The following is a 14,771-nucleotide window of genomic DNA, read 5'->3' as shown; positions in this document are numbered from 1 at the left end:
TTTTTGTTTTAAGTGTTTATTGTGTACTTTTATTAGCAAACTATGTACGACCTTCTTTAAATGCAAAAATTGCCATGACATTTTCAATTTTAACCCTTTAGCTCAAAGGAGGTTTAGGAACTCCTATATAAAGAAAATGGGGAAATGTATACCGTCCAAGTTCTTTGCACCCTTGAAAGTCGCCATAAACGCTGGTTTTTTACGTGAGAATGGCATTGATTTCAAGTATGCAAATGTCTTTTGGGGAGTGAAGTGAATTTTCGCCTATGTTGCTGATGATAATCGGTTGGAAACTTTTTTGCCCTTTTATGTCCTAAAAATCTTTTAAACTGGGACGGTTGCTTTTTAAGTGGCCGTGCACCGTGCCGTCTCTTCTTGCAGCTCGCAATGCATGCCGGGTTTTAGTATATATAGAGCTATCTTTCAGAAGTTCTCCTATATATAATTCGCTTCTGACTCGACTAGCTGGCTAGCTATCTCGGCCTAGGCGGCCACAACGCCCCTCTCGACCACTAAAGCTAGATATAGTTACGGTAATGCAAGCGCGATTATGCCACTCGTCTTACCAAGATGTTTTAAACTCGAACTATATTTGCATTGTTTACCTGGGTTATTGGTGTCAGTGGATATGGCCGGACGGTGGAATGATTCAAGTATAGATTGATGGTTCTTGAAACAGTGGTTTCTCATATCAGTGATTGGCAATACAGGGTGATTTACAAACAAGGGTGCTGCTAGGACTGACGTACAGTGAGATAGTTCTATGGCCAATCAATTTTGAGTCTAAAATGTTCTATACTTCTATGACATTTTTGAAACTAACGGAACCCACTAACAGAAGATATGAATATAGACAAAACAGCTAATTTCAGAGCTAAGATGAAATAACTTAGAAAGAACAGTGTACGATGACCACCAAGTGACCACGACTTAAGCCAAACTTAAGCTAATCTAACCTGATAAAACCCAACCCAACATTAACCAACCTTACCTTACCCGAACACACGGTTATCAATGACGTTCTCAAAGCGTTTCCGTTACTAGCTTTTAACACCACCAAGATGGCCACTAAACTACTCGGTCATACTAACGAACCATTCAGTATAAGAAATTTGAAGAAATAAATTGTTCAAGGACCGTTATGGTTTATGGTATGAGCCAGGAAGAATTGACTTGTTAACGTATCTCGAAGAGGCGGGGTATTTAAATGGTCTTGTTCCCCTTGTTAGTACTCGTTTTTCCTAAGTCCTTACCGCATCTTCTCAAGTCACGAGGAACGTTGCAGCTCGAGCCGCTTTCTCTCTCTCTCTCGCGTCTTATCTAATCAATACGTCTTATTTCGCAACGTTTGCGAGTGCTTCCATCTACCAAAATCTTTCTCTACTTTTCCGCTCACCCGGCCAGTCTTCTTCGTAGGTCCCAGGGACGGGGTATAGGGACCCTTCCTATACGGGGCTTATCTATGAAGTCCTTACTGGCCTCGATCTTCAAAAGTTCAACTTCCGAAACCTCCCTATCCCGCGCGTGAAATTTAAGAATGTCTTCTCTAAGTTCTATATGCGGGAAAAAGGATTCTTCTACGAAATCTTGATTTTTAAGAACTTTCAAAAACTAAAAGTGCATGCGGCGGGCTTTAAGCTTAACCCGTCCAAGTGCACTTCAAAAGGTGCGTGCAGAAACGCTTACCCCAACGACACTTGAGGAATTCTCAAAAACTTTTACTCGCATCGAGTTAACTTTTGAGATATGATATCGAAATCGGTTTGAAGAATTTAAATCGCTATTCAGTTTTTTCTTCACTTATCTATTAAAACCAGGAATTCATTCATTTAAAAGAAACTGGAATGAATAACCCGATAAAAATCTCAATTCTTCAAGAAGACCCATGATAAGCTCCACCCATTATCTTGTAACGAAATTTCTTAATTAATCTTATTGCGTTGATCTCTTTAAACTATATACATTTTTGATGACGTTGCTTATTTTGGTACGACGAAAAATACCTTTACGATCAGTTTACTTCTGTTTAAATTAGACACGTCCTTTAGTCACGTGACGCGCGCTGAATGATCCCCCGTTATTCATTCCCGCTTTATATAAATAAATAAATTTCTGTTAATTCAAACTTAAAAATTTATATTAGAGAAAATCGATTAAGCTATTAAAACGTACGAGAATCATTAAAATTGCCGAAAAACAAAACGTTGCAACTTTATCGCACGTCGTCACCCCAAGCCGTAAAACATTAAAAATAAACCCTTGCAACTTAGCAATAAATATATTTTTAAAATGTCCTATGATTAAATCAACTTCATTTAGATATCGACAAGAGTTTTAGGTATATTTTTGATATCTATGATGGAAGGTTTATAACGAAATTTTCGGAAACACTAAAGCCGTATTTAAAAGGCAATCGGGCTTTTGGGGTTGAAATAGCTGTGGCTTATTATTATAAAGCACACTTTAAAAATCAATTTAGAGCCCAGCTGTATACCTTGTAAGACTTAACCACACGATGTAAAATGTTAAGGCCTTTAAACATAAAGTGGCAAAGCTACAACGCCCTACCGCCGCTATAATGGACAAGTTTTAATAAACCTATTTTGGAAAATTTAATGGATAACTTTTATCTCTCGTCTTGGGGCCTTTTGCTCGTTCCATGCCCATCGCATTCCTTTCCTTCTGGGAAGGACCGGAGCGGCAAGGGACCCCCAAATATCAGCTCGCGATAAAATGCAGCTTAGTTGCATGCGCTTCTGGAATATTTGAACCGGGGCCCTACCCAAGGGATACTTAAACTAGCCCGCCTTTTAAATTCAAAGAAAGGTTTTGTGGAATGTGTTTTGAAACGTAACCATTTTTAATAAAACACCAACGCCAAAATGGAAGCCAATTGCAAAACGGTTCAGTTCTTCTAGTAGGGCATACGGGTTGCTGCAAAATTATGGGGGAAGGTAGAATGGTTCTAGCTACCAAAGAGGGCATTAAGAAGGGGAGTTGAAGCTTGCAGATTAGCAAGCAAGGCATTATGGGAGTTCTCGCTTTTCTTTTTGTGTATTTGTTATATTTTCTTTCTAATATCCGGTTCACCGCATTGCAACCAATAAGAGCTAGGGGAAAGAAAGATGCGTGCGCATACCGGAAGTTTATAGGTAAACTTTCAAAGCGAGAACACTCCAACCAAGCCTTCCACTCCCCCACTTTATATCCTCTTTGGTTCTGCGCTCGATTTTTAGTCTAAAATGTAACTTTTTCGATGATATCATTTTCGTCTCAAACGATACCCCCTGAATGAGTTAGCATTATCATTAATTTACCGCCATTTTGAAGATGGTGTCCGTCTGAATAATTGACGGACGAAAAGTTGTATGGGTTTAAATACCACTTTTAGCCGTTCTGGCCGAAGCTTCGGTTGGTATAAACAAGGACGTTTTGTTCAGAAGGAATCCGAATATAGATTAGTTAGTTTTATCAAATGCTAACATCGGTGTATACGCATACGCACTGTACATAAACCGTGTCTGTATTTTTGCGTTTAGTTTCAAAAGTTTTAAAACCATTATACGGGATCCAGTTGCACAGCGCTAACTCTCCTTGTTGCTAATTTAATAGCAGGTGAATTATTGCTCTTGAGTAGCTGGTTCCCCCATTCCTATACCCTCCAATATATACTTCATACAAGCCGGTATACTATATATTAATATTTTGGTTCTTTGCATAATTTTCCGCAAATGGAATTTTACAAATTATAATTTAATCTGTTAATTAACTTAATGTGTGGGTATTAACGTAACTTTAACGTTAATTTAATCGTATTAAAATATTAGATAACAGCGCACGTGCTTTTTCAAAGTCTTTAATTAAAAATTGTAAACAAAGACAGGTTTTTTATTTATTAATTTATCATTTGAGTTATTTTGACTCTAGCTAATTAATTAAAGAATTGCTAACTTTCGGTTAATTTTACTAATGAGTGTATATACATTCTGTTTACACGTATCCCATTACGGCGCGTCATAATACGGAATCTAGTTTAAAATTCGTATTGATTGTCAGATTATTTTCCCTAGTAGGCCTATAGTATATTTAAAATTGATTTATTCAAAAACTTAAATATAATGCCACGAGTTTCGCTCTGATCTTTTGATCTCTCTTCAATATATTCGAAAAGAGATACGAATTCAATAAAAAGAAGCTCGTGCTCAATAACGAAGGTCAAAGGTAATTGAAACGTGAAAGATAATCACCGTGGAATAAGCGTAGAGGTTCACGTGAGACTACCACCGTTATACCACGTGCAAATGTTGTGATATTCTTTGGAAAGGTCTATTTGGGAAGTCAAATTCTTTATAGACGGTTCTCGCGCATGTCGTCACATATTTTCCGCCGATTCGATACGCGTTGCCTGAAATTTTGATCGCGATTAACAATAAACAGGGTTGCCACAATGCCTGCATGGAAGACTTGGGGTTTGGGAATTTCAAAATTGCAATATTAAAAGTCAAGGAATTTCACATTGGTTGGAGATAATTTTGGTCTGCTATAGTTGTACTATAGAGAGCTTTCAGTTGGAGGAGGAGCTGAGTCTCGTGATGTAATTTACGCTGCCATATTGGTGGGTTTAAAGCAGGAATGAAGCTAAGACCACCCAATATGGCTACCAGAACAGTGAGTCGTAAGACTTGGGAGGCTGTGACGTACTCTATCCCATCTGAAAGCTCTCTATAGCGTGAAGTAATAAACATTGTTTTCAGACTAGGATGATTGATACCATTTACACCAGGAGACCATGCTATGCTTCGTACTGCACATTGTCTGCCAAGTAGCCTAACCTCCTGTTGTACATGATATCAGTAAACCTAGTCTGAATTTAACTATGTATATTTGCAACTGTAGTCATATAGTTTAAACCCAGAAATAACATTGGTGAGGAAATGAAAAATCTATGGTAACCCTTTGGCTACATTCACCCCTTTTTCTTATACTGATACTAATTAAAGTTAAGTTAATTAACTCCTTAGTTCCTACGGTTTTATACTACGGATTTGATCCTCGGGCACTAAGCTGAAAATAAAATAGGAGAATTTAGCACGTTGGGCGAAAAAAAAAAGGAAAAAATGACGGCCTTAAACACTTTTCATACGTAAATAGGCATTCTTTTTATTTTAAAAGATCGACGGCTTTTGAGCCAGCCCCCATCGCCTTCTTTTTCTAAAAGCCTTCATACAGGTGTACGCAAATATCAACCAATCCGTATTTGCCATACAACCAAAGCTAAATCGAAAGCTTATCTTTAAGTATCATACGTTGATAATACTATATCCTATAAGTCTCTTTCTTTAGCTTTCGAATTAAGATGCTATGATGGCAATCTTTCTGTATAGATAGTTTGAACTAAAGTTGGCTATTTATTTATTTATTTATTTATTGACTATGAGCAATCAGTTTTGAATCGAAAAACTATCATCTGTGACATTTTTTATGGTGTTTAAGAAACTGATAGACAATGCTAAGGTGTCAACCGTTAACAGGTGTCTTGTGTGGTGCAAAATGTCATCGAAGTTACATTGATTAGGACCCATAGAACTCAAAGTACTTCGACCCTACCACCCTCCATTTTTTTGTAACACACTGCAGTACAGCAAGATTTCCTCGATTATTACTCCATGGTGGCTCATAATTCACCAGCAGCCAATAGAAAACGGTTTCAATGGTATCATTTTAAGGCTTAAACTTGGGATTGCATTCCTTTTACTTATGGCACGAGCTAAAGCTAAAATATGGCTGTCTTTCTTTTTCTCAAAAGCAAATTGTGCTTGGAAAATGTTAAGATAAATTTCTATCTGGGGGTGGGTGGCTCTTGGGAAGGGGGAAACGGGTGACGCGTCTCCCCCCCCCCGATGCCACTCCTGGCGGCTTGAGCTTCTTGACTGAACTTTGTGGCACAGCCTAAAAAGTCTCAGAATTTATAAGAGGCAACAAATAGGCCTAAGGGGCACCGAAATATATTTCTTTAGAAGTTTATAGAGAGAGAGTGTGTGTGTCCCTATTCTCGTAGCTCTCTCTCTCTCTCTCTCTCTCTCTCTCTCTCTCTCTCTCTCTCTCTCTCTCTCTCTCTCTCTCTCTCTCTCTCTCTCCTTTTGACTTTCAAAACGTCCTACACTCTTTAGTTCCCCTGTCTTAGAAACTAGGTGTGACCGGCAACAAGACAATCGAAATCAGGACAACCATCTCTTAAACTAAGGCCTGCAACTATAGGAGTAAAGTTTTCCAAAGTGTCGAAGTTTTAAAAATATATTATTGTATTGGACTTGACTGAATTCCTACGGTTTTGACAAGAAGTGATATCTAGTTTACTAGGGAGAAGGTATAAATTCGCCACATTTCTAGCTTTATCTCCAGTCCAAACGTAGGCATAGATAATAAACACCAGGATCAGAAGGTCGGGGGAGAGCTTGCCGCGCTTTGTAAAAACTGGGTAGGTTCTACTTCCGGAAACCAGCGCATGCGTACGGCGACGCGAGTCATGCTTGTGAGCTGGCGTAGACCTCGTCTGCGCAGAAGCGGAAGTCAACTGCAGAAGTTTGGCGTGCGGCCCCCCCGCACAAGCGCGGCAAAGAGAGATACACTACGGAAGGCATACCTTCCGATCCTGGTGTTTATTATCTATGACGTAGGTCCGGAATTAATCCCCGCCTCTAAATTACAACCAGCATCTCATTGGTTCTATAAAACTCACGTCAGCGCGACGCTAATGACGAAAATTACTGACGACTGAGGAGAGGCGAAATAGCCCGGCTTCCTTTTACGTCCCCCCTTGTATTTTGAAAGGGGGACCGGGATTATGGCGCGCAAATACTTAGGCATCTTATACCTTCTCCCTAGTAAACTAGATATCCCTTCTTGGTTTTGACAAACATTTCTGTCAGTATATTCCATATATTGCTACCTGAGTTTTCCATGAATTTCTACCTGTAATTCAACTAATAATTCGGTTATTTTACTGTTTTAATCTATTGATAAATTTGCTAAAGAACATTTCTTGTTCATCGTTGTTTTTGGGGGGTTTTCATTTGTCTATGCACGATGCAAAATGGAATCAGTTTGGTAGGCGCGCCTAGCAGTTCTATTTATATTGTTGTGTTTTTCGGTGAAAGCAAACGTTGATGGCATTTTTTTGCATCTATGAATATCTTTCAATTTTAAGGCAAAACGGTGAGAAAACGAATTCTATAGCCGCGTGTTATATTTATTTATGAGCCCAAAATATCGGACCCTACCCCCCCCCCTTTCCGGGTCTATACAAATAGAAAAACCAATAGCAACAAATATATCCAACAATGGATTTTTAAAAAGTAGGTCTTTAAGCTTAGCTACATTTTAATTAAAAGTCTGAGCTACTAAAGTGTAAATTTATATTCAATTGATGATGTGTATTGTAGTAGGAAAGCACTGTATTATTGTAGGAAAGTTGGAAAAGCACTGTATTGTAGTAGGAAAAGCACTGTGTTGTAGTAGGAAAAACCCTGTATTTTATTAGGAAAAGCACTATAGTAGTAGGAAAAATACTGTATTGTAGTAGGAAAAATACTGTATTGTAGTAGGAAAAATACTGTATTGTAGTAGGAAAAATACTGTATTGTAGTAGGAAAAATACTGTATTGTAGTAGGAAAAATACTGTATTGTAGTAGGAAAAATACTGTATTGTAGTAGGAAAAATACTGTATTGTAGTAGGAAAAATACTGTATTGTAGTAGGAAAAGCACTGTATTGTAGTAGGAAAAGCACTGTATTGTAGTAGGAAAAGCACTGTATTGTAGTAGGAAAAATCCCAGCACAAGCTAAAATAACAAAACCACTCTGTAATTTTGTTTCATCCGTTTTTCTCGTGGGATATTTTCTGAAATGGTGTGATACGAGTATATTCCCTTTTTTAGTGTTAGGCTTAAGTCGCGTGCAACCAAACCAAACCATGCCAAGGCTTAATACAGTGTTATCCTATATAAGAAAAAAAGCGTATAAAAGCAACGGAACAAAAAATTTCTCTGGGCACCGCAAGATTAACGATCATGGAGTTATCAGTTTTGTGTATAGGGCGCGCGGCGCTTTGCTAGCCATTGTCCATTCACTATCTAGTACTTAGAGGTCGTCCAGATGAATGCCACGATGCCCGCGCAAACGTACCGCCCCCACTTCCAACCCCCTGAACCCATACACGCTGTTTCGTCCAGATCACTCTTGACCGCTCAGACGGGTGTTTTTTTGCCCACTTCTTATCAGGCGTTGAATTAACGATTGATGACTGTTTCTTCATATCAAGACGCATATGTTAATAAGCCTTGGCTCTAAGTTGCTATAAAAACTATTCCGGATTGTTAAGACTTTGCTAATAAGTTTCAAAAGTCGGGGTAGACTCCACCAAGGCACATCCGGGAATGGGTATCAAAAGACATCTTCAAACAATACAACAAGGACTGCTGGTAAATTTCAAGCTATGTCTAGCGTCTTTGTTGTCCATGTGTACCCATCTTAACCCTAATTTAAGCAGACGACACTGCTGCCTACCATCTTCCCTTTTTAAAAGGGTTCATAGAGAGCTTTCAGTTGGCTGAGTAGTACGTCACACCCTCCTAAGTCTTGCCAAGGTTCTGACAGCCATATTGGTGGGTATCAGCTTTCCTTCTGTATTCAACCCACCAGTATGGCCGTGAAAATTATCTCACGAATCTTAACTCCTCCCCCAACCGAAAGCTCCCTATTTAACGTAACCTAGTAATACTCGACTTGCGACTATCGCTTTACCAACTCATTTCGGTTAAACAAATCGAGAACTAAGGATTTTATATTTAATGTTTGTTGTGAAAATTAACCATATGCTTAAGCGGTTACGTTTAGCAGATATTTCGCAAATTCCATTCTTTAATGGAAGGATCGATATGTTGATAATATGTCCTATAGGCGATTTAGCTTTGAGCAAAATTTAGCCCCAATCTCCCCTTCTCCCTCACCCACTGCCCCGTTCTCAATTAGGATTTGGAGAAATTATGCCTCTCAAGAATCCAAGCGAAAACGCTTAAACGTAAGAGGACCGATAACGGAATTACATAGAGGAATAACAAGGGAGAAGTATTTTGAACCAAAGAGCGGTTCCTACATTGGATGGCTCAGAATGTTGGGTGTTCCAAAAAGGAAGGGTAAGTGTAGGACCCAAGTTCAGTGGGGCTATCAATTTTGAGTCGAAAATGTGATTTCTCTGTGACATTTTGCCCAAAAAGAGACATCCCCAAAACAAGTTGTGGATATTGGAGTGTATAATTGTCTTTTTTGTTTCTTAGGGGGTTATCCGTAAAACACTCTTATGTTCATAACTTGTGTGAGGGGGTGTCCCTTTTGGGGAAAAATCGGTCATCGAAGTACCATTATCGAATGCACTGTACTTTCGGAACACCGTGCAACTTAGAGACAAGAGCAAATAGGTTGCGGTAAAAGTAGCCATATAAAGTACTGACGTTGAAACGCTTTCCTCTCCCTAGTTATATCTCTATGTTTAGGATAGCGTTTCCCAAAACAAGGACCCTCTGCTCGGGGTGTGATGTGAGAGGGCGCGTTAATCTTTTATTCAACATGACAGAACGCTCTCGGCGTTTTCGTCGCCAACAAGTACCGACAAACGCGAATCATTAATTGTCTCGACGCCGTACATCGTTTAGCCAACGGCCAAGCAACCCAAGAGAGAGAGGGAAAGGTTATTTTAGCAGACGAAAGAAGAGCGACGAATTATGTCCCCGACTACTAATCTCCATATTGTAATAGCGATACAAAACGTTTGACCTAGCTCCTTGTACGACACATTGCTTATTTTTATCATAATTCATTACGTGTCGAGGGAACGGATACTATACGATCAAAGGCAGTTGTAAGTCAACAGAGCTATGCACGTGGTAGGTTAATGATATCCTTTGATTTTAGTGTATTCCCAGTATTGCGACCTACACCAACCCTCTTCTAAGTCATGATGTCTTTCTCATTTACTACACTTGCTTCTTTAGCAAGAGGCCAATCAACGCTCTAGTATACTTTAAAATTACTTTAATATCTGCTTTTAATTTTACTCTAAAAGACGAAAATATTTTGACCATTTGTGAAGACATTTTTGCTTCGAGGAGATTATGTTTCGTATTTCTGTGGTTTTGGTAAATGTAACTAACATGAACACTCTCATTTATTTGTATTTGCTGTTGATACAACGACTACTAGCTTCTAGAATATTAAGAATTAATTTCCCACTTTAATTGTATTTGTCTTGGATGTATTTTTTGAAATATCTTGGATTTAAAACAAACATCTTTTATTTTTTGATGCCCACAGGTCAAACGTAATAGCATTAACTTAAAAGCACGGACGGTGACCGTCGCCAGAGAGTTGAAAAAGAAGAAGATGAAAGTTAAAAGCAAAGGAATCAACTTGGGATTAGGTTCTATCTTGATACACTACGTATACACATGATATCTTCTTTAAGCGTACTTAAAAGGGTAAGTAACTTGATCTGTTTTGATATCGTATGTATGTACTTTGGGACACCAATTCCAATACTCTAAAGTAACAAACCATTCCCTACTTCGTATTTTTTAAAAGGAAAGACAACAATATTTTGTGTGTATTTTCTTTTTTTTCAAAAGTGGATTGAAGGAACTCGTATCGTTTATATTTTTAAAAAAATAGCGTCCCAAGGGGTCCCAGGGACATACGGAGTACTTACAAGGTATAGGGGATCCATCCAGAACACGAAATTGATTTCAAAGTAATTAAGAAGTTAGCAATATTAATTGAATTACATTTTAAAGCCTCAAAATGACCGTCCAAATTTAAACAAGTCAAAGTTTATAACATGACATCGTTAATAATTTTAGATTAGTTTGTTTTCTGTATGCCAGTTTTAAACCCTCAAAATGGCCGCCTATCCAAGTAATATTCAACTATAATGAATCCTCCAATTTACGAAATTTGAAAAACCATTCTATGGCATTGAAAAGAATCCAAAATCAAATCCAAACCATACAGAAATAAGTCAAAGTTTATGAACATGGCATCGTGAATAATTTTAGATTGGTATGTTTTCTGTATGGCATTTTTAAACCCTCAAAATGGCCGCCTATCCAAAATAATGCATCCTTGCCTATGAAATGAATCTCCCCTATGAAATATTAACGGTGTTTATTACTCTAATGTGTGTTAGAAATTGTTGAAATTCTCAAACGTCTAGTCGCATGCATATACTAATCCAACCGAATTAATTTTGGGTCCGATTAAGAGGACTGCGGAACAACGGTAAGTTCACAGGGAAACCGAGAATTCCGGTGTCGCTATAAGCGGATGCCATGATTCTATAGCGAGGAAGGTGTTTGAAATTCGGAAACTAGGTGTCAGATTTGCGGATGAGGCAGCAACTTAGCTCAAACTTGGTTAACCCAATGTTGCTATAAACTTTAGAGGATTTTGGGCAGTAGGAACTCGCATCAGACAATCTTACTCTAGTGGATTGTACCTTATCCATCAACCTTAGCTCGACATTAAAGCTTACAAGACTAAGTTAATAATTAACCCAATAAGTTATACCTTACCAATATGTAACTGCAGCGACACGGTTATAGTTTTATTTCATCAAAAATAATATTTTATAATGTGAATTAAGTTTTAACAGGGATAGATTTAATTTTAGAAGTAGGAATGGAGAACGGTTAGTATTTACTTCAGTCCGACTCATAGCCCAGTATAGAGTCCCTCCCTCCAACATTTTAAATCATCTTATTGGCTCACTTAAACTACGTTTTGATGACGTTGCTGACGGGGACGTCAAAAAATAAGTAATTCCTTTTTACCTCTGTCGCTATGATCCGTCTTTTCTTTCATACCCCTCCGTCCCGTGGAAGGGGGTCCGGGACTATGACGCGCGCCCGGATTACTCTGTTCTCCATTCTTACTTCTAAAATTAAATCTATCCCTGGTTTTAAGAATAATTATTTAACTTAAAAGGTATTTATTTATATTTTAAGTTATTGTTACTCTAAAATAGTGTCAAGTTGACGCTCAACAAGTTTTATCGAGAAAAAATTCTTCTGAGGATAACAACAGAAATGTTGGTAGCTTTGGTTACCTCTTATTTGTTTTGTTCCAAAAACGCCAGTTTTATTTTTATTTACAATTGAAATAGTGGCTGCAGTTACATTTTAATCTAATTTATTTATTGGGGAATTACTATTGACTTATATAGTTGTTTGTTATGTATCTTTAACCCCAACAAAAACCTTAGAATGTAAGAAAGTATAGATTCACAAGGCGAATTGAGCATGCAGGAGGCAAGTTTCGAATTACGAAGTCGGCAAATAATGTTAGACTCGTATCTGTTTGACTCTGTGTATTACGTTTCGTCTGGTATTATTTAAGCAAATAGCGCTGGCCAATACCACTATGATCTACGGCGAACCCCGAGCGCGCCTTGACTGGACAAACAAAGTAAATAAAGTTTTCAAGGTAGCGCGGGCAGCGATGAGTCTCTTTGAAGTAGAAATGCAACCGACTTCTTATACGTACCATAAAAAAAGTGAGAGCGTAGGGTAGTTTAATTATCTTCAAGGTGTTCCAAAAAGCTAGGGATGATGGTTTAAGCGAAGTACATACAATGGGATGAGTCGAAAATGAACCTTGGATGACATTTTGAGGACAAAGGACACTCTTTACCATTAGTTAAGTTTGGAAATTATGTTTTAGGGATGATCCCTTAAAATTAACGTAAGAAACTGAAAGGCAATGATTTCTAATTTAATTGGAAGGGCATTTCTTTAAACACTTAAATAAATCATAACTTGTTTACGGTGTCCCTCTTAGGTTGGACAAAATGTCATAAAAGTTACTTTTTCGACTCTACATTTATCTGTACCACACGTTTTGGAACACCCTGTATATTCTAAGGCAGTAGATGAACCTCGGTACTTGTAAGTAGGTAGATAAAGGTACTTGCAAATGAAGAAAGTACTTACGTAATCCTGTGACATAGACGACTATGAAAAGGGAGAAAATCTCAATATCCGATAAACACAGCATAGAGACGAATAATTTTGAAACGTCGATTCCGTCTCGAATTCTCTCTTCTTCTATATACTTCTTTTAATGATAATGATGATTACTCGATCAAGGGTTTTCTTAAAGTTTATCTCTTTTAAAAGTCACTCGAAATTGGAAACTCGTTCGCACTTAAAACTTTCCTCCAATCTTAGCTAACTATATAGAACTTTTCAAAACTTGTTAAATGTATTTGGATAACGTAGCTAGCTACATTACGGACGCTGCTGTACTTGATTGCGAAGCTATGCTTTAGAGAAATTAAGCAGACGAGTTAATTAAAAAAGACGAAAGAGATATCGAACAGTTGATTGAAGAGAAGGAGAAGGTATTGTTGTCAGTCAAGTAATATTGAAGTAGATTTTGTTAATTGTTCAGTGCACCAATCTTTGTTGTGAAACAATTAATTTTTGCGTGAAGGGGTTTCGGTGGTGGTTGTTGGCAACGTGTTGTTTTTAATGAGTTTTAGTTGAACGCTTAGCGGCGGGGTCTGCTGCGGGGGGTTGGTTTGTCTCGGAACGTTGTTCTCGGTTCGAAGTGTGTTTTGACAATGCCTAAGGATTACGCCGGACCTTCCCGTTTATACCGTATACCGTATGATATTGTAAGATTGGGCATGCATCAGACGGAGAGAGCGACTTTCGCCCGTTTCGTGTTCCGTAGTTGCCGGAGCAGAAAAATTTCTCCCCTTTTATTCTAATCAATACTCTTAGTTTCTAAGCAGTTTGCTGCTGACATCTAGCGCGGAAAATTCTTCGGTCACACGTGTTTGTTCGGGATATATGTCCACGCCGCGCGTCTTCCTTCATGCATCTCTACCCCCTCCCCCAAAAGTCTTAAAGAGCTTCATTGGATAACGTTCACACTTGAACTTTTGTTTCGCCTTCGTTGCTTTCTGATTCTGAACAAATTCCGTATTTGATTATAAACGGACTAACACTCCTGGAAAATTCAGGGAATTTTAAAATTATCATAAGATTCCTTGGACTATGTGACGTACTTGGAACGCTTTCTCACTACTATTTTTAATGAATCCCCAAAGATGGCTGCCAACTATAAAGATATAACCATTTAGTAGCTACAATAAAATTATTATACAGTGCGCTTTTCAATAAAAGAAATATAATTACTAATTAGTAATTAAAGGACGAAGTATATAGTGGGACTGTTCTATAGGCCAACAATTTTGAGTTGAATTGTTCTGTGACATTTTGTCCCTTCCCCCACCACTAAGGACACCCCCTTAAGAAACTAAAAGACAAAGTGCTCAGGGGTTATCCCTAAAACATATTTTACAATCATAACTTGAAACTAAAATTTGGTGAGGGCAAAAATTTCATACAATTATAGAACATTTTAGACTCAAAATCAAATTCCCCATAGAACTATCCCACTATAATACGGTCCTTACCTTTTCTTGGTTCACAATGTATAATATACTGAAGTCCTCCCAACTTTATTCGCAAACCAATTTTGAAAATGTATCCTTTAATCCGAACAGAGCCTTAAATAGGTTCCGAATCGAGTGAGTGTCTACTGAGAAGGCAGTATGCGACTTTTGAAAAGGGATTTTTCCGCTTGAAGTATCTATATATATTCCATGGAAGGTGAAGGTGAAGGGGGTGGGACTGAATTCAGAGTAAGGGTAAGG

General features: G+C 38.1%; 2 protein-coding genes across 3 annotated transcripts in view; one reads left to right on the top strand and one right to left on the bottom strand.

Moving 5' to 3' along the window:
* The window catches only part of LOC149654349 (lachesin-like), a 30,274-nt gene extending 16,344 nt beyond the window's left edge, over positions 1–13,930 (bottom strand). Inside the window, exon 1 of the mRNA XM_089845828.1 lies at positions 13,039–13,930. Within this exon, the coding sequence (XP_089701954.1) occupies positions 13,039–13,102 (64 nt within the window). The 5' untranslated portion in view covers positions 13,103–13,930. The remainder of the gene's footprint in view (positions 1–13,038) is intronic.
* Positions 1–14,771, top strand: part of LOC149654348 (beta-1,3-galactosyltransferase 1-like) — a 79,138-nt gene that overhangs the window by 38,474 nt on the left and 25,893 nt on the right. For both annotated transcript variants that reach the window (XM_089845826.1, XM_089845825.1), the window contains one exon: positions 10,370–10,533. In XM_089845826.1, the coding sequence (XP_089701952.1) occupies positions 10,504–10,533 (30 nt within the window). In that variant the 5' untranslated portion in view covers positions 10,370–10,503. The remainder of the gene's footprint in view (positions 1–10,369; positions 10,534–14,771) is intronic.

Source organism: Phalangium opilio, unplaced genomic scaffold, assembly GCF_054372755.1.
Source record: "Phalangium opilio isolate 3A_F unplaced genomic scaffold, DU_Popi_V2 ptg000079l_1, whole genome shotgun sequence".
Lineage (NCBI taxonomy): Eukaryota > Metazoa > Arthropoda > Arachnida > Opiliones > Phalangiidae > Phalangium > Phalangium opilio.
This window is presented reverse-complemented; position numbering and strand designations above follow the sequence as displayed.